Source organism: Ornithorhynchus anatinus, chromosome 7 (assembly GCF_004115215.2).
Source record: "Ornithorhynchus anatinus isolate Pmale09 chromosome 7, mOrnAna1.pri.v4, whole genome shotgun sequence".
Lineage (NCBI taxonomy): Eukaryota > Metazoa > Chordata > Mammalia > Monotremata > Ornithorhynchidae > Ornithorhynchus > Ornithorhynchus anatinus.
Window position 1 is genome coordinate 15,580,351 of NC_041734.1, and position 25,792 is coordinate 15,606,142.

Below are 25,792 nucleotides of genomic sequence, written 5' to 3' on the forward strand. Positions count from 1 at the left end.
CGGGCGGCGCGCCGCTCCTCCTCCTCCCGCTCCTCCTCCTCCTCCTCCCGCTCCTCCTCCTCCTCCTCCCGCTCCTCCTCCTCCTCCTCCTCCTCCCGCTCGGCCTCCATCTCCTCGTCCCGCTCCGGCTCCTGGCGTCCGGCCGAGGGGGCGGGGCCGGGAGTCCCGGCGGCCGCCCACCTTCTCCCCGCCCCCCTGCGGGGCCCCGGGCCGCTGAGCCCCCGTCGTCCTCCGCCGCCCGCCGCCCGCCGCCAGGATGGAGCCGCTGCCCTCGCCGCTGCCCTCGCCGCTGCCCTCGCCGCTGCCCTCCCCGCCCGGCCGCCTCAACGAGGTGAAGTGGAGCGGGGCGGCCCTGCCGCTCGACTTGCTGGTCAGCACTCACCGCCTGCCGCAGATCGCACGGCTGGACAGCGGTGAGGCTCCCCGCGCCGGGCTCCGGCTAACGCTCCGCACAGTGTGTGAGTGCGGGGGGGGGAGGGGGGGGCGGGGCGCGGGGCGGGCCGGGCCGGGCCGCGTGTAGACGGAGTCGCGTGGACGTGTGTGTGTGTGAGTGTGCGGGGTTGGGTGTGCAGGGGGGTGCGGACGTGTACGCAGGGTGGTGTGCAGGGTGGTATGTTGGCGGGTGTTAAGGGGGAGGGTGTAGGTGTGTGCAGGGTGGGGTGTAGGGGGGTGCGGGGTTGGGTGTGCAGGGGGGGGTGTAAGTGTGTGCAGGGTGGAGTGTGCAGGGGTGTGCAGGGTTGGGTGTGCAGGGTTGGGTGTGCAGGGTTGGGTGTGCAGGGTGGTGAGTGGGGTGTGCGGGGTTGGGTGTGCAGGGTGGGGTGTGCAGGGTGGTGTGTAGGGGTGTGCGGGGTTGGGTGTGCAGGGTGGGGTGTGCAGGGGGGGGGGTGTAGGGGTGTGCGGGGTTGGGTGTGCAGGGTGGGGTGTGCAGGGTGGTGTGTAGGGGTGTGCGGGGTTGGGTGTGCAGGGTGGGGTGTAGGGGTGTGCGAGGTTGGGTGTGCAGGATTGGGTGTGTAGGGGTGTGCGGGGTTGGGTGTGCAGGGTGGGGTGTGCAGGGTGGGGTGTGCAGGGTGGGGCGTAGGGGTGTGCGGGGTGGTGCGGCCGAGCCTCCCGGGCCCGCAGCCGGAGCCGCGCCCGCCCCCCCGCCGGAGTCCGCCCCGGCTCCCGCCCATCATCGCCCTCCTCTCCGCCCGAGTTCGTCCGGCCCGGCACCGCCGCCCGCTTTCTAAGGGGGGAGGGGGGGCAGCACGTGGGGCGCAGCGCTGCCCCTCGACAGGGCCCCGGTATTTGTCAGCGGCGCCCAAGGGCCGGTGTCCCACCGCCGGCTCATCCTCACTCCCAGCCGTGGTATTTCTCAAGCGCTTACTGTTCGAAGCGCCGGGGTGGATGCAAGGTGATGTGGTTGTCCCACCCGGGCCGCACGGTCCTCATCCCCATTTGACGGGTGAGGTCGCCGAGGCGCAGAGGAGTGAAGGGACTCGCCCAAGGTCACACGCCGGACAGGCGGCGGAGCCGGGATTAGAACCCATCACCTCTGACTCCCAAAGCCGGGCTCTTTAGACCGAGCCACGCTGCTTCTCGTTCCCCTTCTCGTTAGGTCGGAGAAGGGGAGGCCCGGGATAAGCCAGCGGGCGCACAGATGCCCGGAGCGTTCCCAGATGCCCGCAGTTCCCTAAAAATGGGCTTTTTTAAAAAAAAAAAAAAAAAAAAATTGGATTAGATTTGCCAAAGTGCCTGTTGTCCTTCTGAAGCATGGGCAGTCACCCTGGCAGGGCGCGCTCCCTTCCCCTGCCAGCTGCGGGAACTTGGGTCCTGGACGATTTGGACGGTTATCCTCCTTGCTCCCGTTGGTTTTGTCTTGGGTGGTTTCCCAACTGGAGACCCATCTCCCTCAAGTACGGCAGGGGAGGACCTGGGGCCGGTCCCTCCGTCGTTAAGGAGCTTTCCCCGACACCGGAGCTTAAAGAAGTATTTCAACAAGTCGGGGAGAGCTGTCGGGAAGCGCAGAAGGGGAGCGAAAGGATGGATGCCCGGTTTAAAAAGTGGCCCGGGAGGTCTAGGCTGGCCCTTCCGACCTGCGGCCCAGCCATCCGGGGGGAACCTTGTGATCCGGTAGGGGTTTTTTTGGTCCTCTTAAAATCAGACAAGTTCGCGGGCACTCGGAAAAAGCCCAAGTGCTATTCCTTGGGGCCGTCAGGGGCGTGAAGGGTCGTGGAAAAGCTGTAAGATTTTTGACAGCCGCCGACGCGAACGGCTGGGAGAGAGAGGAGCAATTTGGGAGGAAAGAGGAATGAATGCAGGAGGTGGAGGGCAGGTACTATTGGAAGAGAGGTGAGGGAGTGGGAAGAGATGACGAGCCTCTCGGCAAAAGAGAAAACCCTGAAGTGACTCTCCCGGAGAAGTGAGTGTGCCGGAATCCACAAGACAGCTGGGCTTCCCTCCTTTTTTTTTTTTTTTTAAACGCCGTTAAGCGATTACGGCGTGCCAGGCACTGTACTAAGCACTGGGGGAGATACGAGCTAATCGGATCGGACCCAGCCCGTGTCCCCCACGGGGCTCCCGGTCCTGATCCCCGTTTTTACAGATGAGGCACAGAGAAGGGAAGTAACTTGCCCAGGGTCACCCAGCTGACAAGTGGCAGAGGCGGGATTAGAACCCATGACCTTCTGACTCCCAGGCCCGCGCTCTATCCGCGCCGCCACGCCGCTTCTCGTAGGAGCCGGGTCCTTCTGATTTCCAGGCCCGGGCTCTACCCTGGGGGCCCCGCTGCTTCTCCACTGCAACTTGGAGGGTTTGAAAAGGACAAAAACTTGTTCTTTTCTTCCTCCTTTCTGGTACGAAGAACTGGCAGCCGGGCGTGTTGCGTCGGATGGAGCCGGGTTCCCACACTGACTTCCGGGCATTGGTATTTTAAAGAGAGCTTGACCCAAGCCCTCTTCGCCCCCTCTCCCCGCCGTCCTCCCTTCACTCTTCACTCTGCAACAATAAGGGGCAGGGTGCGCTCTCCCTGGATCCCCTCGGGAACCGTCGGAAGCGTTCCAGGCACCAGCTGTAATATATTGGCCCTTTGTTGTGACTTCCACCAATTTTTTCCAGGAAAGAGTCTGAGGCTTTTACGTCTGGAATCGCCGGTCGTTTTTTATGGGACTAAACCGACTGTGCGAGATTGTGCTCATTTTACAAGGGTCCTACGCGAGCCTGATTTGCTGGTAAAATAACCTTGCTACTTGAAGCAGTTTAAACGACCCTCAGACTCTCGTTCTAAAAGGATGCCAAGTTTAATCTGCCTGCCAGGCCGAGCTGGCAGCCGTTCAGGCTATAGTAACTGACTCACTTGCAACATCACCCCGTTCCCCTCCCTCCGCTCTCAGCCACCCTCCCTATCCCACCGTTGGGTGTGGATTTACTGCCCTTCACCCCCGGACCTCGGCCTTCATCTAATAGAAATGGAGCAGCCCCTCGCGGGCCTTTGATAGAAATCGGGCAGCCCTTTGGATTCCATTCCATCTTTTGGCTGGGGAAAGAGGAAGGGGAAATGGTGGAATGTGGGAGGCGAGAAGAATCCAGGTCTTCTCCGTTAGATCGTTGGTGCTGGGTTTGGGAGTTTGGAGAAGGGCAGATGGTAGGGAGAGGGGTTGAAGAATTTCTCTTCACGCTGCGGGGTAGGGTAGGGGAGCCGGGTATTGCCATATTTCCAACGGTGGCACTCGCGCACCGTCTCACTTTCTTTTTCAGGAGCCCCACGGTGAAGCGCTCGCTGGGGCTGAGCCGAGAGGGCGTGGAGACGAAAATGTCAGGAGTATAAAATCGGGTAGCCCGATGGTGAAACGCATACCTCGTTGGGAATTAGATCGCTTTCTATCTCTAAAAGGAGTGGCTCAGGGGAGGGAACGTGAGAGCAGTGGCACAGTTGACTTTGACTAGGGAAAGAAGGAAGCAGATTAGGTGTGGGTGAGGCACCCTTCTAGGTTCGGCCCTGAGGTGCCGGCCCGTAGAAAAATCCGTAGATTTCCCCCGGTGGCTCAGGACTCTAGAATTTTGAGGTTGCCAGTCTTCAAAACAAACAGATGATCCCAAAAGACCGGCTGACTTCTGGTTTGTGGTCTTTTTTTGAGTGGAGCGGAGGTGCGAAACTAAGAGCTTTTAATCCCTTGAGGCTTAAATTTCTTGACCATTCTCAAATGCTCTGCAGCTGCCCTGGGGGGCAGAGAAAAGTGATCTTCAAATATTCGGGGCCTATTCAATTAAGAGTCCCTTAATTTCTCCTGGCATCCGTGCTGTATTGGATCTTCAGCTTTATAGTGGCTATCCTGGAATGTTCTGGAGGGGTAGAGAAGAATCAGGTGGATGCTCCTCATCTGGGCTGGGTGTTGGTGAGACTCTGTCAGATGTACCTTCCCCAGCCTGCCAATTCAGGATCCAGGCCCTGGAAGGTGCAGGGAAGACTGGCTTCTCCTCCAGCTGCTTGAGCTCCGGCTCTCCCATGTGCTGAAAGAGAATTGCCAAGCTATGGAACCCGCTTTTTTTTCTTTAGGTATTTAAATGCATATTATATGCCAGGCACTGTACTGAGCGTGGGAGGTAGGTACACGAGCTAATCAGGTTGGGCACAGTCCGTGTCCCACATGGGGCTCACAGTCTCGGTCCCCATTTTACAGGTGAGGTAACTGAGGCACAGGGAAGTGAAGTGACTTGTCCGAGGTCACACAGCAGGCAAGTGGCGGAGCTGGGGTTAGGACCCAGATCTTCTGACTCCCGGGCCCGTGCTCTATCCAGTAGGCCACGCTGCTTCTCAGCTAAGCCAGTCGGGGAGTCTAGCTCTCCGGGACCTCCAGGTGAGAGGGCAGAGGTAGGGTCGGAAGGGACTGATGGGAAGGAAGAGGTAGAAGAGCAAGGAGAGGAATGGCAGATTAGAGATCACCAAATCAGGCATGTTTCCGAATATCATGGCCAGCCAAGCCCTGAGGACCCAATTCTCCCCACCTCAGAAAGCCTACATCCCAGTGGTATTTCAGCTCAGATTGATACTTTGTGGAGGAGTCAATCTTTCAAAATAAAGTCCATTTCCTCCCCGGGCTCTGCTTTCAAGGGAAAATATGACTTACTAATGTTCTTTATTAATAATAATCATAATAGTAATATTCGTTAAACACTTTCTATATACTGAATAATAATAATAATGTTGGTATTAAGCGCTTACTATGTGCAGAGCACTGTTCTAAGCGCTGGGGTAGACACAGGGGAATCAGGTTGTCCCACGTAGGGCTCACAGTCTTCATCCCCATTTTACAGATGAGGTAACTGAGGCACAGAGAAGTGAAGTGACTTGCCCAAGGTCACACAGCAGACAAGTGGCAGAGCTGGGATTTGAACTCATGACCTCTGACTCCAAAGCCCATGCTCTTTCCACTGAGCCACGCTGCTTCTCTAACTATCTGAACTATCTACTGGGATAGTATCTACTACTTAAGCAGATAGGACACAGCCCCTGACCCACATGGGGCTCGCAGACTGAGGCGGTGGGAGAACAGCTATTTAGTCTCCAATTTATAGGTGAGGAAAGGGAGGCAAAGAGAAATTAAGTGATTTGCCCAAGGTCACCCGGGAAGCAAGCAGCAGAGGGTCTGCCCTATCGATTCAGGTGTCCAGAAGCGGCGGCCGCGGATCGCCAGAGTAACTGACAGTGAGTCTTTCCCGTTTTGACATTTCATGTATTAGAGCATCTGTGTTATTGGATTGACCGTAGGCCCTTTTTTATGGGGGCATGTGGAATCCAGAACTGAGAGCTATGACCGGGTCCCCGGAGGTCCGTTGAAATGGGAGTTTACCGTAATCCACCTCTGTGGAGATGGGATCGTCAATTCTCGTTCGGCAAGATGCCTGGCATTGCGGACCGTGGAATCTGGGGAAGTTGCTTCCCTGGTAGCTCGTGTCCTTTAACTAGTAGTTTGACTACTGCATTCTATCCCGGCTTTAGCTGCAGGGTGACCTTCAGGGGCAGCTGAAATCACAGCATGCCTCTCTAATCTAGGCTGAAGTTTGTAAAAGATTGGGGGGCGGGAGGGGGAGTCGGGAGGTGGGAGGCGGAGCCTGCCACATCAAGGGTCTGATTTGGAAATGTGCTCGTTGTGGGCAGGGAACGTGTCTACTAAGTCTGTTCTATTGTACTCTCCTAAGCGCTTACTGCGGTACCCTGCACACAGTAACCCCTCAATAAATACCATTTAGATCGTCGTGGGGTGAGAATGTGTCTGTTGTACTCTCCCATGCGCTTAATATAGTGCTCTGCAAAGAATAAGCTCTCACTAAATACCGTTGGTCGATCGAGGGCAACCGGTGGGCCTTCCATGGATCCATGTTGCTGAAATGAGCAGTGGGAAAGGGCCGTGGGTCTGCACACCAGAGGTGGCTTAGGGAGTGGGGCTGGGGCAAACCGGAAAGGCCCTTCTGGCTGAAATTAGCACCAGAAATTTGTTTTTGTTTCATGATATGTAGCGCTTACTATGCGTTAAGCACTGTTCTAAGACCTGGGGTAGATACAGGTTAATCAGGTTGGACCCAGTCCCTGTCCCGCATGAGTCTCACAATCTGAGTAGACATTCAGGTCCAGATACCTGTTCTCCCTGCTCTTAGACATTGAGCCCTGTGAAGGACAGGGACTACGGTACCCATTCCGATGGTATCGTAACTCCCCCGGGTGCTTAACTTCTCCCTTTATAGTCTCTCCTTATATTCTCAAACTGTGAGCCTCTTGAGGGATGGGGATTGTGTCTAATTCCCACCTCTATATACTTTCCCAGGGCTTAGTACAGTGCTTGGCACATAGTAAGTACTTAACTCATGCAAGTATGCCTGCTGCTGCCATATTGTTTGGCACATACAGGCAAGCACTTATAAATAATTGAGATCATTGTTTATTATAATAAACGGATCGGGGAAGGCCTTGTGGATAAGCACCAGAGTTTTAGGATGTGGTGAGGAGAAGGGGAGTAGAAGTGAGTTCCAAGTAACCTCCCCATCCTTCACCAGGAGAGGTGACCATGTCCACCACAGTTTCACAGAGAGTGATGGAGAAGTGGCCTTTTGATCCATCAGGAATGGGGAAACCTTGGATTTGTTGAAACCCTGGGAAGGCTTTTACAATTCAAACTGACTTTGGAGGTTCCTCGGTTGCTCTGATTGGGTAGACGGGGATTTCGTCACTTTCAGAGACTCTTCCCTCGTGAGAAGACTGAATCAGTAGGGACTGGTGTCTGCTAATTTCCAAAGTTTGCCAGTGTCCATCACAGGGCCCTGAACCAATAATCGTGATGATGAGAAGGATGGGGTGATAACTCACTATTCAGCAGTCAGATTTTACCAGCCTGCCCCTTTCCGTCTGCCATTGGGCCTTAGATATTAAACTGAATGAAATTCAAATGTGTGATTTTCTACAAGCGTGGTATAAAGAATTCTTTGTCTTGCAAAGACTGGTGAATTCTAGGAACCCCATGCAAGCCCCGGGCATCTCTTGTGAGTATAGTAAATCTTAAGAGATTGGTTTAGTTAGTAGTAGCAGTTATGGAGCACCTACTTGGTATGCTGCAGTGTACTAGGTGCTTAGGAAGTACAAAATAAAGAAATGTCACACATCCTGTCCTCCGGCAGCATACGCTCTATCGATGCAAACAAATGTGAAAATATTTACAACTGTTCACAGTTCATGGGTATGCTTATATACACAGAGGCTAAGGAAATTGTAAATAAGTTTGTAAGTGCTAGAGTTAACTGAGGGTACCTTGTGTGGAGTGTCATGACTTTTCTTCATACTGTCTTCCTTCTGGATCTCCCCGACTTGTTCTTCATCCGCTCCACCCCCATCTCTATTAGACCTCAGGTTCTAGTTATGAAAGGCTGAGGGGGTCGGGGGGAAAACTTGTGTGACATTAGTAAGTCATAGTATTGAGCAGAGCACTATACAAACGCTGGAAAAGATCACAGGGGGAATTAGACAAGGACCTTGTCCCTCAAGGGTCTCACAATCTAGAACACAGAGATAAGCATTCAGACCCAAAGTACCTGTATATACTTCAGTGCTCATTCCTTGCTAGCAGAACCACTGATTTGAAGGTTTGACAACAAAGCACAGCGTGTTCAACAACTAATTCTCCCTGAAGGACTGAACTGACCCTGTTCTGAACCCTTCCTTTGGCAAAGAGGAATCTGGCTGGTCGACCCAAAGCTGTTACCTATTCTCCTCAAGCTCGTCCTCTAGAAAAGCTCACTGTGGGCGAGGAATGTTTCTGTTGTATTGCTATATTGTACTCTCCCAAGAGCTTAGTTCAGTGCTTTGCTCATGGTAAGTGCTCAATAAATACTGACTGACTGACATCCCCTTGTGCCTGAAATGGTGGAGGTTGTGCTACGGGCCAGCTCGCTAACCCATTTATTTCAGTTTAAGAGATTGCCGGGACCACAGCTTCTATCGCTTCTTCAGTCCAGTGCTGGCCAACTCAACCTGACCATTCAGCCGATGGGTAGTTTTGTAGGAGCTTCCGCCAAGTAGGGGTTTCCTTTACAAATGTTAAATCTTTGATTTATCCCGGGCAGGTAGCGGTAGGCATTTTGGCATGTTTCTCTAAAAATCCTTGTGAATCGCATCGAAAGCTAAAAGAGTTAGGGTGACTTCTGAAAGTCACTTTCTCAGGAGGAGGTCTTAGAACCTCTAGTCTGAAAGAGAATTAGATTTAAGTAATATCTTTGTCTTCCCAACGCTCGACGGTGAGAAGGTAATAATATAATGGTATGCGAGCACAAGCTGTGTACAGAAAACTCTTCTAAGCCTGTTGAAAAGAACAACAGAAGCAAAGGCGTTGTGCTTTATTTCAACATATTTGAAATATGTTGAACGGCCACCAGTCCCCTACTTTTGCCTGTCAATTTAGCTCGTCTCCGGATTGTAAACTCGTCTCTAATCTGTACGCTCCTCATGTCCAATGCTTATTGTGTTATACTTTCCCAAGCACTCAGTACAGTGCCCTCCACATAGTAAGCACTCAATAATAATAATAATATTAATGTTGGTATTTGTTAAGCGCTTACTATGTGCAGAGCACTGTTCTAAGCGCTAGGGTAGATACAGGGTAATCAGGTTGTCCCACGTGAGGCCCACAGTCTTCATCCCCATTTTACAGATGAGGTAACAGGCAGAGAAGTTAAGTGACTTGCCCACAGTCACACAGCTGACAAGTGGCAGAGTCGGAACTCGAACCCATGACCTCTGACTCCAAAGCCCGGGCTCTTTCCACTGAACCATGCTGCTTCTACTATTGAGCATTTACCTATCTATCTTTCCATTCTCTTCTCCCTCTTATAGTCTGTGAATTTTGTTGGGACTCTCTCTGCCATGAGATTGTAAGCTGCTTTGAGGACTGGGATCATGTCTTCAGTAGGAATGTCTGTCTCCCCTCTAGACTGTAAACTCATTGTGGTCAGGGAACGTGTCTGCTAACTGTCGTATTGTACTCTCCCAAGCTCTTAGTATAGCATTCTGCACGTAGCGCACAATAAATACCTTTGATTGATTCATCTCTGTGTCATTCTCTCCAGCGCTTAATTCAGCTCCTGACTGGGGAGGCGCCCAATATGTACGTTGATTCGGATTATGTTGAAATAAAGCAGAGTGGCCTACTGACTCCAGGGAACCCTTCCAACGCCAACCATCAGAGAGCATCATCAAAAGTGTTTGAGTCAGTGGAACAGTAGCTGGGTTCTGACGACTGTTCCCTAGAAGAACACGTCCTAGAAAACACCCACATGGAATGAACCACTTTGTAGTTATGAGGAATTGCTATGGACTGCTATGAAGTTCAGTGAAAAGCAGTGTGGCCTAGTGGAAAGACGTGGGCCTAAGAGACAGAGGGCCTGGGATATAATCCTGGCTTCTCCACTTGACTGCTGGGTGACCTCAGGCAAGTCACTTCACTTCTCTGTGCCTGCTTCCTCATCTGTATAATGGGGAGGAAGACTGTGAACCCTGTGTGGGACAGAGACTGTGCCCAACCTGATTAGCTTGTATCTACCCCAGCACTTAGTAGTAAGAAATATCATTTTTTTAAAAAAAGACTGACATAAGTTTGAGGAAGACAAGGTTATTCACCTGCCTTTGCCAGGAAAACCCTTCTGCTAGCCAAAATTTTCCTTTTTTTCTTTAAATAGTATCTGTTAAGCGCTTACTATGTACCAGGTACTGTACTAAGTCCTGGATTAGGTACAAGATAATCAAGTTGTCCATGTTCCACAGGGGCCTACAGTCTTCATCTCCATTTTACAAACAAGGCAACTGAGACACAGATAAGTTTCCTCGGAATGCAAGCTATCGTAATGTCTGTCTCTCCATCTAGACTAAGCTCTGCAGGAGCAGAGATCAAGTCTTCTAGAAAAGCAGCGTGGCTCAGTGGAAAGAGCACGGGCTGGGAGTCAGAGGTCATGGGTTTGAATCCCGGCTCCGCCGCTTGTCAGCTGTGTGACTGTGGGCAAGTCACAACTTCTCTGTGCCTCAGTTCCCTCATCTGTAAAATGGGGATGAAGACTGTGAGCCTCATATGGGACAACTTGATTACCCTGTATCTACCCCAGCGCTTAGAACAGTGCTCTGCACATAGTAAGCCCTTAACAAATACCAGCATCATTGTTATTATTAAGTCTTCCAACTCTGTTCTGCTCAACCAAGAGCTTAGTACAGTTCTCTGCACACAGTAAACTCTCAATAAATACCACAGATTGATTGAATTCTGTGACTTAGAGAGCACTGTGGGTAATGATGCACAAATCAAATAGGAGATAAGGCCCTGTGTCTTTGAGGTCCACATTGCCTGTATCCAGTTGTGGCACAAGCTACAGACTAAAATGAAGATTTGCAATAGTTGAAGGGCCCAACCTCCTTTCCAGGCTATGAAATTTGGTTATGCGGAGGGTTCCTGAGTCTGGCCTGACAATCCCCTCCCTCTCCCGGCCTGTGGGTTTGTGCTGTTCTGGCCGCAGTTCTGAACCCTAGTTGAGGGTATAGCACCCTAGGGCCTCCTTCAGGTAATCCCTCTGGTCTTGGTGGTCACAGCAGCATTCCTTGCACTCCCAATTGTCCTCTGCCTCCCTGATTCATTCCTACTTAGCCTGGAAGCCCCATGTGGGACAGGAACTTTATCCAACCTGATTATCTTGTAGCTACCCCAGCACTTCATATAGTGCTTGCCACATAACAAGCACGCAACCATCGCTATTATTCTTCGCCAAAATCTACGTGTTAACAGTGTGAGAAAAACGAATGGTCTAGTGGAAACAGCATGGGGTTGAGAGTCAGAAGCACCAGAATTTTAATTCCTGCTCCCTCACTTGTCTGCTGTGCAACCTTGACAAGTCATTTTAGTTTTCTGTGCTTCACTTACCTCATCTGTAAATTGGGGATTAAGACGGTGAGCCTTTGTGGGACAGGGACTGTATCCAACCCAATTACCTTGTATCTCCCCAGTGCTTGGTACAGTGCCTGGCACATAGTAGTAGCTTAACAAATACCACAAGTAATGCTTTAAGCACCTCCTTGTCTGTCCAACCTCATTGCATATGTGGGGAAGGTCATCTGCAAATATGAAAAACATGCTGTTTTCCCCAAGGAGAAGAATCCATCGATGGGTTGCTGCTAGCTATGACTTCCTCGCCTTTCTCCTCAGCCACGAGGAGCCCCAGAAATTGAATTTTTATAAAAAGAAACTTTTAATTAACTTTAAAGCCACTGCTTCCCCGGGGTATTGGTGAAAACCGAAGTAGTCGTTTAATGTCTTCTGGAAGAAGAGTCCAGATGCTTTGGCGCTGGGTTTTCTCCGGGGAAGAATTGACTGCAAAAAAAATGAGCTGGAGGGTGTGTGGGTCTGTGTGGTGGGTATGCGGGCTCACACACATACACTGGAAAAAAAATACATTGGTAGGTTTAGACTTTCCTAATATTGAGTCCTTCAGAGAGCATTTTCTTCTTTCGACTGAGCCTAGTAAAACAAGATATGGGTAGAGTATTCCAGTGGCTCCAGAGCTGCCTTGGTAAGTCTTCTCAGTTGAAGGGGAGGCTTTCAGATTAGTAGTGAGACGACCTCACCTCTGACTGTCAGTGTTTCAAAAGCACTGGCTATTTGAGGGAAAAATCATTACTCTCTTCACCCCCCTAGATTTCCGTCACCGCCGACGCGTGAAGAAGGGGAGCGCTGACAGAACTTGAGCAAGCAGTGCTTTCCCATCTCAGCACAATCCCGGCTCTTTGAGATGCGTTTTAGCTCTAGTGGCTTCTGGAAATCCCATGATCCCTGGAGAGTGTAGAGCTTCTGGGAGGATCTGGGATCGGGTCATTGGGTCTGGCTGGGTCTTCATCACCGCCAAGGAAGTAGGGTTTTCAGTCTTGAGTAAAGCACTCAATCAGCTCTCCTCCTCCACTTTACCTTGCTGATTTCCTACTACAGTCCATTCCACACACTTTGCTCCTCCAACACCAACCTGCTCACTTTTCCTTCATCTCATCTCTCACCACTGATCCCTTGCCCACATCCTCCTTTTGCCCTGGATCTCCCACCCCCTTAATATTATGAGAGATCACCACTCTCCCCACCTTCAAAACTGTATTAAAAATCACATCTCCAAGAACCTTCATTTTTCTCACTCCCTCTCCCTTCTGCACGAGGATCTGTTCCCTTTTAGCCCTTGATATTGACCCCCATTCTCAGCCCTGCAACACTTGTATGCATATCTGTAATTTATTTTCACATTTATTTTCTCTCCTCATCTAGACTATAAACTCTCTATAGGCAGGGCATGCAGCTAGACAACTCAATTATATTCTTCTCTCTCAAGAGCTTAGTACAGTATTCTTCACACAGTAAATGCTCAATAAATACCATTGCTTGATTTTCCTCTTTCTGCTTCTCCTTCATGCAAGCACCAATTTGAGATGGCTGTTTCAGGCCAGTCAACACTGGGAGCTAAAGTACTCACCGTTGTCTGCTGAATTCTCCTAAAGTAGGCAAGTAGTTAGCTGTATCTTTTTTTTCCCTTAAGATTGCAAATATACAGTTTAGATTAAGAAGTTTTTGGTTTCAGCTGGATGTCTTCCGGTAACTTCTGGCTCCTGAGTATTCGACAAGCTACCACTTTCCCCACCTTCAAAGCTTTATTGAAGGTACATCTTCTCCAAGAGGCCTTCCCCAACCAGGTCCTCATTTCCTCTTTTCCCACTCCCTTCAGTGTCTCCCTTGCACTTGGCTTTGCACCTTTTATTCGCTCCACCCTCAGGCTCACAGCACTTCCGTACATATCCGTCATTTATTTATATTAACATCTGTCTCCCGCTTTAGACGGTAAGCTCATTGTGGACGGGGAACGTTTCTACCATATACTCTGTTGTGTTGTGCCCTCCTAAGTGCTTAATACAGTGCTGTGCACACAGTAAGTGCTCAGTAAATATGATTGAGTAAGACATAAGCTTGCAGGCTTTCCCCATGACTGAATCTGCATATATTTGTATGAGAGGGAAGACTGCTCTCTGAGTTTCCGATATTGGCTATGAACTGAGGCTAAAGCTTTACTTGGCTTATTGCTCTCTCTTCCCCAATTCCCTTACTTTTGCCAGGGAGCAGACACTAGCAATCAGTCGGTTTGGTCAGGATGCAGGAAAACTTTATCCACCAAATAAATTATTCACAGCGAGTTGTCATGCACTACTTAGACCCTGTCCACTAGTTGGAACAATCCCCAGGTCCTGATCTTACAGTTGCAACCGGGGAAGAGAGGAAAATTTTCTTTGGCTTCGCCTTGGCCTTAATGCAAATGTCAGAAACTCTCTGGACTGCTGGAGGTCAGGGCTCTAGCAGTTGACTCGGGGCACCCTCTTGTCTGATTCTTCACTTCGTACAGCACTTTCCCACAACACTTATCCATAATTTATTTATTTATATTAATGTCTTTCTCCTCCTAGACCGTAAGCTTGTTGTGGGCAGAGAATGTCTACCCACTCTATTGTAGTGTACTCTCTCAAGCGCCTAGTAGAGTGCTCTGCACACAGTAAGCGCTCAGTAAATACCATTGAATGATTACAGTACATAGCAGCGGCATTGATTACCTGGGGGTTTTGATAAGTTTCAAAAGTCCTGTGCTCAACAGCTGCATTGCTTTGGAATAATAATGATGGTATTTGTTTAAGCGCTTACCATGTGCCAAGCACCGTTCTAAGAGCTAAATGATCGGAATGATCTCCTTCACTAAGTCCCCATTTCCTCTTCTCCCACTCCCTTCTGCGTCACCTGCACTTAGATTTGCTCCCTTTATTCATCACACCCTCAGCCCCGCAGTACTCAACTGTATATATTTCCATTACCCTATTTATTTTGTTAATGAATTGTACATCGCCTTGATTCTATTTAATTGCCATTGTTTTTACGAGATGTTCTTCCCCTTGACTCTATTTATTGCCATTGTTCTTGTCTGTCCATCTCCCCCGATTAGACTGTAAGCCCGTCAAACGGCAGGGACTGTCTCTATCTGTTGCCGACTTGTTCATCCCAAGCGCTTAGTACAGTGCTCTGCATATAGTAAGCGCTCAATAAATACTATTGAATGAATGAATGAATGAGTACTTAGGTACATGTCTGTATGAGAAGCAGCATGGCTCAATGGAAAGAAAATGGGCTTTGGAGTCAGAGGTCATGAGTTCGAATCCCAGCTCTGCCACTTGTCAGCTGTGTGACTGTGGGCAAGTCACTTCACTTCTCTGTGCCTCAGTTACCTCATCTTTAAAATGGGGATTAAGACTGTGAGCCCCACGTGGGACAACCTGATTCCCCTGTGTCTACCCCAGCGCTTAGAACAGTGCTCTGCACATAGTAAGCGCTTAACAAATATCAACATTAATTTATTTCCACTAATGTCTGGTCTCCCACTCTAGACTGTAAGGTCATTGTGGGCAGGAAATATTTCTACCAACTCTGTTCTGTTGTACTCTCCCAAGAACGTAGTTTAGTGCTCTGCACAGGGTAGGTGCTCAAGAAGCACGATTGATCAGTTGCCATCCTAAAGGTGTAAATTTTACTAATGTCTTGAGCTCTTGCAAAGGATAGTTTCTCTCTTAATGATTGTCTTTGCTTTCTTTCTGCAACTGATTTAAGAAAGCGCCACCAGATTTCACACGGCCCTGTATACTGGGCTTCCACTTTGGGGTATTGGTTCATTTTAGCCTCCTAATTTTTCCCTGAATCCTCTATCCCCTACTTCCTCTTAATATGAATAATGATGGTGTTCATTAGGCACTTACTGTGTGCCAAGCACTGTGCTAAAGGCTGGTGTAGATACATATGATAACTAGATCAGACACAGTCCTTTCCACATGGAGCTCACCCTCAAAGAGGCAGGGTGAACGGTGGTTTTATCCCCGTTTTTCAGCTGAGGAAACCAGGGATGTGAAGTGACTTTCTCAAGGTCACACAGAAAGTAAGTCGTGGACTCAGGATTAGAACCCGGGTCTCCTGACTCCCAGTCTCATCATCTTTGGCCCTTTTAGACTGTGAACCCTTTATGGGCCTGGTCACCTGGTTGGACTCCTTGCTTCTGCAATCATTCCAGAGTTTATTACAACATCATCACACACTGTAGGCAGCGTGGTCTCGTGGAAAGAGCAGTGGCCTGGGAGTCAAAAGACCTTGGTTCTAATGCTGACTAAACCACAAATGGGTATTAGATACCTATTCTGCCTCCTACTTAGGCTGAGAGTCCCATGCGGGACAGGCACTGTGTTAGACCTAATTAACTTGTACCTACCTCAGTGCTTAGAACAGAGTTTGACACATAGTAAGCACTTAACAAAAACCTTAAAAATTTTATCAGTTTTTATGAAGGGGAGCAGCCTGGCCTAGTGGAAAGGGCTCAGGGCTGGGAGTCAGAGGTCATGGGTTCTAATCCCGGTTCCACCGCTTGTCTACTGTGTAACCTTGGGTAAGTCACTTAACTTCTCTGTGCCTCCGTCACCTCATCTGCAAAATGGGGATTCTCCTTCCTACTTAGATTGTTAGCCCTGCGTGGGATGGGGACTGTGTCTGACTTGATTATTCTTGTACCTACTCTGGTGCTTAGAACTGTGGTTGACATGTAGTAAGTGCTGAACAAGTGGCACTATTATTAAGAGGAGCAAAATCACAGTATGTCATTTTTCTCAGGTGAAGAATGGCTGACAAGAACTATCCACTTGAAGAGTCTTAGCTTTGGTAACAAATGGAAGTCTCAGAATTAAACCATAATAATAATAATAATAATGTTGGTATTTGTTAAGCGCTTACTATGTGCCGAGCACTGTTCTAAGCGCTGGGGTAGACAGAGGGGAATCAGGTTGTCCCACGTGGGGCTCACAGTCTTAATCCCCATTTTACAGATGAGGGAACTGAGGCACAGAGAAGTTAAGTGACTTGCCCACAGTCACACAGCCAACAAGTGGCAGAGCTGGGATTCGAACTCATGAGCCCTGACTCCAAAGCCCGTGCTCTTTCCACTGAGCCACGCTGATTCTCTGACAGAGACAGAGAGGGAGTTAGAATCACACAGAGACATGGCGAGAGACAAGCCCACCCCTACACAGGACAGCGAGATGGCAAGACAGAGGGACAGAGGGACAGGCGCAACTGGGGAAAGAGAAAAGCGGGCCCCGGCCCTGCCCCCGGGCGCACCTGCGCAGGCGGAACCATGTAATATGAAGTTGGTCAGCCACTCTTTATATTGTGTTAATCCCTTTAGACCGTAAGCTTATTGTGGGCAGGGAACGGGTCTACCACCTCTGTTGTACTCTCCCAAGCATTTAGTACAGTGCCTGCACATAGTAAGTGCTTAATAAAGATGACTGATTTAAAAATGACCTCAAGTTGTGATCCTTTTCAAATATATTGAAACACTTGGTCACTTAATAACTTTACTGGATGTAACTTTGAGTCTGAGAAGTTGGTAGTTGTCCAAACTACAAATCCATCACCATTTTTTTTTTTGCCTTATCAGCTTACCTCTCCATTTATTTTTAGTAGCTATTGGCAGAGGAATCGAGTTAGTAATTTGAAGGGAATTACGATTACCCTTTCTAGGTCTCAAAAGTTGCTGACTTGTCCTGGGAACTCAAAGGTAACGGGAAAGTGCTGGAAGACTCACAGATGGATGCCCTGCCAATTTTCTGTCTCTGCAGGGGAGGGAGGCATTTCAAAAGGCAATGAGCTGGAATAGAGCTAAAGCGTAATTATAACTTGATTGAGGGCAGGGCCAACTTCGGTGGTCAGGTGTCCAGAAGATTAGGATTTGTTCCTTTTGAAACCCTGGCTGCTTGGATCAGGCTGTGGCAGAGCGATTTAGCATCTCTGTTCAGGTTTTGGAGATTTCCCTAATAAGAACGGTAAGCTCGTTATGGGCAGGGAATGGGTCCACTAATTATGTTGTATTATACTCTCCCAAGTGCTTAGTACAGTACTCTGCACATATAAAGTGTTCAATAAGCACCATTGATGGATTGAAGAGCTCTAGACTGTAAGCTCATTGTGGGCGGGGAATGTGTCTGATTATTGTTGTACTCCCCCAAGTGCGTAGTACAGTGCTTTGCAAACAGTGAGAGCTCAATAAATACAATTGAATGAATGAATGAACTGGCATGAAGAGTTAGGAGCACATTTTGATATCAGACATGCAACAAAAAAATTCTCTCTTCCCCATTCTGTCCTACTCCTTTTCTTAAGACGACTGTAAGCTCCTTGTGGGCAGGGAACATGTCTACGAACTGTTTATTGTATTTTCCCAGGTGCTTAGTACAGGGCTCTGCACACAATAAGTGCTCAGTAAGTATTAGGTTTTCCTTATCTTCTCTTAGTGAGAAGATGCTTTTGCTCTGTGTCCATTGTATAACAATGGTAGTGATGGTATTTGTTAAGCACTTACTATGTGCCAAGCACTGTTCTAAGCACTGGCTAAACTGTGAGCTCATTATGGGCAGGGATTGTCACTCATTATTGCTGTATTATACTTTGCCAAGCACTCTGCACACAGTAAGTGCTTAATAAAGTCGACTGAATGTGTGAATGAATAGCTAGCTTCATCCTTATCCCTTTAATGGTTTTCAGTGGTAATGTTTTTCTGCTTCTGTCTGTGCACTTTGTCCTAGGGAATAGGAGATGTGGAATTGCAAGTACTCTGGCAGCCAAAACCTTGAGGGTTCAAACAGTCACTGGTATGTTTATTGAGCGCTTCCTTTGTGCAGAGCACGACTCACCGCTTGAGAGAGTACAGTATGACCCATATGGTAGACACATTCCCTGTCCACAAAAGCAGTCATGATAAAAGTAATGGTGAAATCAGTGAAGCACTTACTCTGTGTTAAGCACTAGGGGAGATACTGTCAGATCAGATGCCCTCAGCAGCGGTTGGGATGAGAGCAAGCAGCCTGTGGTTGTAGACTCGGGTGCCTCTGGAAGAGTAGATTTCAGAGGAAACAGCGAAACCAGGACCCTAGAATGCCTCTCTCTCCCTCCTGCTCCAGACCACAGCCAGTCAGCCAATTTGATGAGATTTCTAAGGTTGCTCAAGGTAGAAAATGTTTTACCTTTTTATATGGTATTAAGTGCTTACGGTGTGCCAGGCACTGTACTGAGCACTGGGTAGATACAGACTAAATCAGGTTGGACACGGTCCCTGTCCCACATGGGACTCAGTCTTAATCTCCATTTTACAGACAAGATAACAGGCTCAGAAAAATGAAGTAACTTCCCCAAGGTAACCCAGCAGACAAGTGGTAGAGTCGGGATTATAGTCCAGGTCCTTCTGACTCCCAGGCCCGGGCTCTATCCAATAGGCCATGCTGCCTCTGCTTTTGAGATTGATGCTCTGAGTGATAGAGTGTTCCTTCATCATAAGTAAGTGGTAGTGATCCCAGCCGGTCATCCAAATCCCAGTCTCAAAACCACCACCAAGACTCTACTACTGCAAAAGAACCCCTGTATACTAGGGTCCCAGCTTAGTCCTCTGGGAGTCGGTTTACTGGGAAGATTGTGTTCAAGCACTATTTAGGGCTATCGTAGTTAAGAGCACCAAACGTGGAACCTGCCAAGCATGTGTGCTGGAACAATGTCGCAGGCACTGTCACCGGGTGTAATTTGTAAGAGTAGTTTTGACATGCTACAGAGGCTCCAATTTGTGTTTAGGGTTGGTTTACAACAAGGCAGTTGTAAAAACCCTTCATTTGGTTCCAGGAGTAATTAGTCCATTTGGATTTTTAGTCAGGAGGATTTGAAACCTTGTTTGTTAGGAAAAAGGAATTTTTCATGCTACTAAAATTGTAACCAATCAATCAGTGGGATATATTGAATGCTTACTCTATCCAGAGCACTGTACTAAGTGGTTGGGAGAACACAATTGTAATTGTTATTATTATGATTATGATACTTGTTAAGCACTTATTGTGTGTCAAGCACTGTTCTAAATTCCGGGGCAGATACTAGTTCACTGGGTTGGATGCAGTCCCGGTCCCAAATAGGGCTCTCAGTCTAAATAGGAGAGAGAACAGTAAAATTAGGAAGTGTTGTGCATCCACAGACAGCTCAGCTGTTCTCCATGAAGGGCACCGGTTATTTAAACGAGCCATTAGAAACTTTAGTTACACACTGGCACTTCCCAACATTCTCTAGCCCCCAGCATTAATAGGGTGCTCATTTATTGATCAAGACAGAATTTTCTGGTTCAGATTGACCAGGCCTGGTATTAGGCTTCATCTCCCAAACTTGTTTGTGTTCTAAAGGCAGGAAAAATAAAATTGCCATGAGGTGGCAAGGCACTGATTGCAAGCGAGTAGAAATATGAGTCTTCCACGTGGTCAGGAAGTGCTCTCTGGAAGGTGGCCTTCCCACACCCTCTTATTCTGTCCAAATGAAAAGGGGCGAGTCGACTACTTATGTTACTTTACTACTCGCATCACCATTGTCACCACCAACATCACCGTCAACACTGTCACCACCACCATCACCAGTAAGATCACCCACACTACCACCACCACCGTTCAAAAGACCAAACAGCACCCCAGGCCAGGATTGAGTCAACAGTTAGGCAATTCAGGGAGTTCTCTTATAATGCAGGGATTGTGCACTTGAGGAACTTACTTCCCTGACTTAAGTCTTCCTTTCCTCTTCTCACACTCCCTTTTCTGTCATCCTGATTTGTTCCCTTTATTCGTCCCCCTCCCAGCCCCACAACACTCATTACGTATCTGTAATTTATTTCCATTGTCTGTCTCCCCCTCTAGACTGTAAGCTTGTTGTGGTCAGGCAGTATGTCTGTTTATTGTTATATTGTACTCTCCCAAGCACTTAGTACAGTGCTGTGCACACAGTAAGCGCTCAATGGATATGATTGATTGAATGAATGAACTTACTGTTAGGGGAAAATCGCAGTATAAATAGTCACCGAATCAATGGGGAATGAAAGAGATAGGGGATATGGATGTTCAGAGGTACTGCTGCAACTGAAGTTTTATCTTTATGTCCACCACCAACAGAATGGTTTTTACGATGACCACTCAGTGCTATTCTACTCTATTAAATACTATAAAGTTGCAGAAACACAAAGTACTGTATGAAACAGTAAGGAAAAGCTAAAGCAGAGGTTAGGAAAGCATGGCTAGCTTCATGCCTGAACCATGGCCACACATATGACAAATGGTTCTCCTTATACTGGATTCATGGATCAAGTTAAAAAGATCAGACTTGAATTATGGGAAGTGTTCTCAAATTCTTCCATTTTGCTTTTTTTTCCAATGATATTTAAGTGCTTACTGTGTGTCAAGCACTGTTCTGAGCGCTGGGGTAGATACTAGTTAATCAGGTGGAAGACTGTCTTTATCCCACATGGGACTCCCAGCCTGAAAGAGAACAGTTACTGAATTCCCAATTTGCAGTTGAAGAAATTGAGGGACAGGGGAGTTTAAGTGACTTGCCCAAGGAAACACAGCAGGCAAGTGGTGGAGCCGGGATTAGACCAAAGGTCTTCTGGCTCCAAGGCCTGTGTTTTATCCACTAGGCCACTCTGCTTCTCATGTTATTTCCAAAACGTGTAATGAAAGTGTGTTATGGGTGGTATTCGTGGGAAGTATCAGAGCGGACTGAGCTCTTAAAATGTACTTAAAAGGGTGGGTTTTCCAGAAAATCAACACCAAACAACTCTGGAGTTCTCACTGAATTATATGATCTGTACATTTGGTTTATGTAGTCCTCGTAGATTCTGTAATAATCGTAAGTGCTTACTGTGTGCAGAGCACTGTACTAAGTGCTGGGGAGAGTGCAGTATAACAGAGTTGGTAGTCATGTTCTCTGCCCACAACAAGTTTACAGTCTAGAGGGGAAGATAGACATTAATATAAATTATGGTTATTCATAAGTGCTGTGGGGTTGAGGGAGGGATGAATAAAGGGAGTAGGAGAAGAGGAAATGAGGGCATAGTCAGGAAAGGCCTCTTGGAGGAGCCTTCAGTAAGGCTTTGAGAGGGGGAGAGAAATTGTCAGATATGAAGAAGGAGGGTGTTCTGGGCCAGAAGCAGGATTTTGTTTTAGTACTTTACTTTTACTTAGTACTTTTTATTAATTGCCATTAAGTGTTTCTCTCTGATAATTAAGTTAGTGTGATTAATTCCACTTTACGTTTGGGGAAATTGAGGCAGAAAGAAGCTGTGCCTCTTCCCTTCCAGGCTTTTTTGATGATGATACAAAATTTATGAAATAGTAGGCTCGCAGGCAAGAGGGAATAAGACACGGGAACTTCTGGAGACTCTATTTTCCTCTTAGTTTAGGGAGATTGGCTAAGAAGTGGCTTCCATTCGTGTTTTTAGAGTTCATTTTCTGTAGGTTATCTTGAGTTTCTCCTTCCTATTCCCCCACAGTTTTGCTAACCCTCTTGTCCAGGCAAACCTAGATCAGACCCTGGACCAAGTGGCATCCCACAGTCGTGCCTCAGGCATCCTGAGAGCTGCCATGTTTGATTTCACTTAGGCCACCATGGACCCCTTCCCAAGACCCATGAAACCCTGAGCATCTGCCCTGGCAATTCTCCCTCTGTGATCTTTTTCACTCCCAGGAATCCACCATTGGCACTTGGACTACTATGGGGGATTAGTAATTGGCTCCAGCCCCCATCTGCCAGGTGTTTGTTCAGCGCAGATGAACCCACGAACTTTAAGGCTGGATGGAAAACACACCTGCTTCCCCTTTGATGCTGCCTCCACTGTGAAGACCGGCAATGGAAGCCCATCTTAGGGGTGCAGGGGGTGGTGTGGAGCGTGTTACTTTCAAGGTAGCAAGATGAAAATGCCCCCTGCAGAGACTGCACACCCTGGGTAAGCTCGTTGCAGGCAGGGAAAGTGTCTTATTTATTGTTGAATTCTCCCAAGCGCTCAGTACGGTGTTTTAAACACAGTAATCTCTCAATAAATATGATTGAATGAATGAAAGTACACTTGCTTAAATGTCAGGTACTTTTATCTCGTGAGTAAATTGAGGTCTCTCCTAGTATTGCCCAGTTCTACATGGAAACACTGCCTTCAGTCCTTCTGTTAAGACAGACCTTGTTATAGTTTATCTCTGCTACATCTCCCTCTTATTATTCGGGTTGGCCAGCTCTGCCTCCCCCTGAAATTCATTTAAGGCGTCTCCCAAAGTACAGTGACTCCCAGCCCCAGAACAGAGCCAAACAGAACAGAACTGCCTAAACAGAGCCAAACCCCAAAGCTGTGTGTGCCCCAACCTCTGGCGAGAGGGACAAAGGAATATGTTAGAGGTTGGAACTTGGACGTCCCTGGGGTATCTCAAGCCGCAGCACATAAAGCTGTCACCGTGTTCTGTCTTCTAGTTCTTTTTTAGATCCGATTACCCCAGGGAATTAATTCACAGTAGATTAATAACCTTCCCTCTATGAGTAGAAAGCATCGGAAGTGCCTAGCGTAATTTGCAACGCAGAAACTCAGCTAGGCAATTTGTTGTAATCAGCTTCTATCCTTGGGTCATTACAGTGAAAAGATGTGTGCATCTGGATGTAGGAGCGACAGAGTGGAGCTTCCAAAAGTATGAGCAACTTGGTTTACAGCACCAGGTGCTTGGGATTTTCCCAGAGCATTTTTACCAAAGTCAACTAGGAGAGATGGGAAACGGGAACAGACGTGTTTCTGACCCTGCTTTCAAGATCCCTCATTTTCCATCCTTAGTCCGTGAATGTGAACTTGTTGTGGGCCATCCCTCTGGTGGACATGTTTTTCTTGAATAATGCTACTGAAACTTCAAGGCTACATATGTCCCCTTATAGAATGGCTAATGCAAATGAGTATATACTGGAGACTCTGGCTCTGTTAACCTGAACAGTCGGTCTCTGTTCTGGAACAATATCTTCCTTTTATGAGGACATTTGTTTGGGATCTTTCAGTGAAAGCATCTCTCTTCCCTTCAGCCCCTATCAGTACAATGGACAAAGGCTGGGCTGGTTGAAGGGGGTAGGGGTTGGCGGCAGCGAGGGAGACTTAAAACTACAGGTGACTCTTATGCTGTCGCATCACATCACCAACAAAGCAGGTTAAGCCAGTAATAACGTTCATTCCGGCTAGGAAATCTCCCTTGATACATTGCTTCCCAGACAGCATAATGGTAATGGAAAAATTCCGTCCTTCCCGGATTAAACTTGGCTGTTTCGCTGCCCTACCTTTCTCTAAGTGTTGACCAATTATATTATTTTGTACTCTCCCAAGCACTTAATACAGTGCTGTGCAAACAGTAAGCGCTCAATAAATACGATTGAAACCGGACAGATTAAACATCAGCTTTAACGTCTGCCCCTGGCAGCCCTCGACTGTGTCAACCTCGAGATTTTAGGTGACCTGAATGGGTATAAAATGAACTTTTGTGGTGTGAACAGCAGTGGAGAAACTGAGGAAACCATCCACTACGAGGGGAGTTAAATCCTGGTTGGGAGAGTCGCCACATTAGTTCACAGCATTGTTTTGTGACAGAAAGAAGCTTTTCCCCCTAGCAAGCACAAGCCTTATAGTCAGATCTAAGGACAAGGTTTGTGTCCTGATTAATACTTGGAAGTTTTGGGAGGAAGAATAAAGGGAAAAAATAGCCATTATAGGAGGCATTTACAAAGTTGTAACTATTTAAAGCTTTACATTTCCACTACCAATTGTCAGGGAAGCTTACATTCCAAATACAAAGTAGGATAAATACTTTTCATTTTACTGTTCAATAACTTTTCTCTTTTCCCATTTAGCAACATTCAGTTGTAGCGCCCTACTCCGGCATACCAGAGGCAATCATCTTATAAATTTGCACCTGTCCCACGGATGTATATACAGAAATACTATTGAGAAAAATTGAATGGCCTTCTGTGAGTGGAAGTGAATTGCCTTCAAAAAACTGTGCTAGTGACCTTACTGAGCAGGGTGGTGGGCTGTAAATGGGATAGGAAGTTTACTGTAGTTTGGAATGCAAGGGAAAATATTGAGACATTGTTTTTCTGGGAGACTTTTGCAGTACTTCTCTGCTTTCTGTGTGGGTTTCAGGAGGCGGGTTGTGTGTGGAAAGATATGTCATGTGGGTTGGCCTGTTTTCAGAAGAAGGAACCCTTTTAGATCCTGGCTTGATTGCCAAGACTTTAAGGCACAGAATAATAAATAAAATCACAATAGTAGCCTCTTCTGTTTCTCCATATTTGCAATTATGGTATTTGTGCTCAGTGGGTGAAAAGCACTGTTCTAAGTACTGGGATAAATACAGATTAATCAGGTGGAAACAGTCCCTGCCTCAGGATGGGACTCACAATCCCAGTAGGAGGGGGAACAGGTATTGAATCCCCATTTTACAGAAAACTAAAGCTCAGATGAATTGAGCGACTCACCCAAGGTCACCCAACGGACAACCGTCAGAGCCGGGATTAATATCCAGGTCTTCTGACTCCCATGCCGGTGCTCCACTAGGCTACACTGTTTCCATTATTCAGAAAGAGCTTCACGGGCTGTTGTGTTTTTTGTGAGGTTTTTTATTTATGGTATTGGTTAAGCGCTTACTATGTGCCAGGCACTGAACTAAGCACTGGAGGAGATACAAGCTAATCAGGTTGGACACAGTACAGGTCCCACTTGGGGCTCACAGTCTTAATCTTCATTTTATGGATGAGGTAACTGAGGCCCAGGGAAGTGAAGTGACCTGCCCAAGGTCACACAACAGACAAGTGGCAGAGCTGGGATTAGAACCCAGGTCCTTCTAACTCTCAGTCCCAAGCTCTATCCACTAGGCCATGCTGCTTCTACTGTTGTACAGCATTGTACTCTCCCAAGTACTAAGTACTTTGCTCTGCACACAATAAATGCTCAATAAATACCATTAATGGCTGAACGAATGAATGGATTTACCTAAATTCTGAGGAGGAGTATAAGCACATCCATCAGTTGCTAATATTTACTGAGTGCTCATACTGTCCAGAGCACTGTGCTAAGCAATTGGGACAATATAATAGAGTTAGTAGGTATGATCCCAGCCAACGAGAAGCTTACAATCTAGTGGGGGAGACAGACCTTTAAAAAAAATTACAGGTTGGGAAGAAACAGTTCAAAAATATGTACATTAAGCGCTACAGGCAACAGAGGGCATTGAGTACAATGGGGCAGGGACCAGGTGTTTTTGCTACTGGTACATTCATAATTCTGAGCACAGGGCTCTGCATTTAGTAGTTGTTCAACAAAAACC

At 47.7% G+C, this 25,792-nt stretch overlaps 1 protein-coding gene across 1 annotated transcript in view; it reads left to right on the top strand.

The window, feature by feature from the left end:
• Nucleotides 1-256: 256 nt before the first annotated feature.
• The window catches only part of GAREM1 (GRB2 associated regulator of MAPK1 subtype 1), a 153,864-nt gene continuing 128,328 nt past the window's right edge, over nucleotides 257-25,792 (top strand). Inside the window, exon 1 of the mRNA XM_029068900.1 lies at nucleotides 257-413. Coding sequence (XP_028924733.1) covers nucleotides 257-413 — 157 coding nt within the window. The remainder of the gene's footprint in view (nucleotides 414-25,792) is intronic.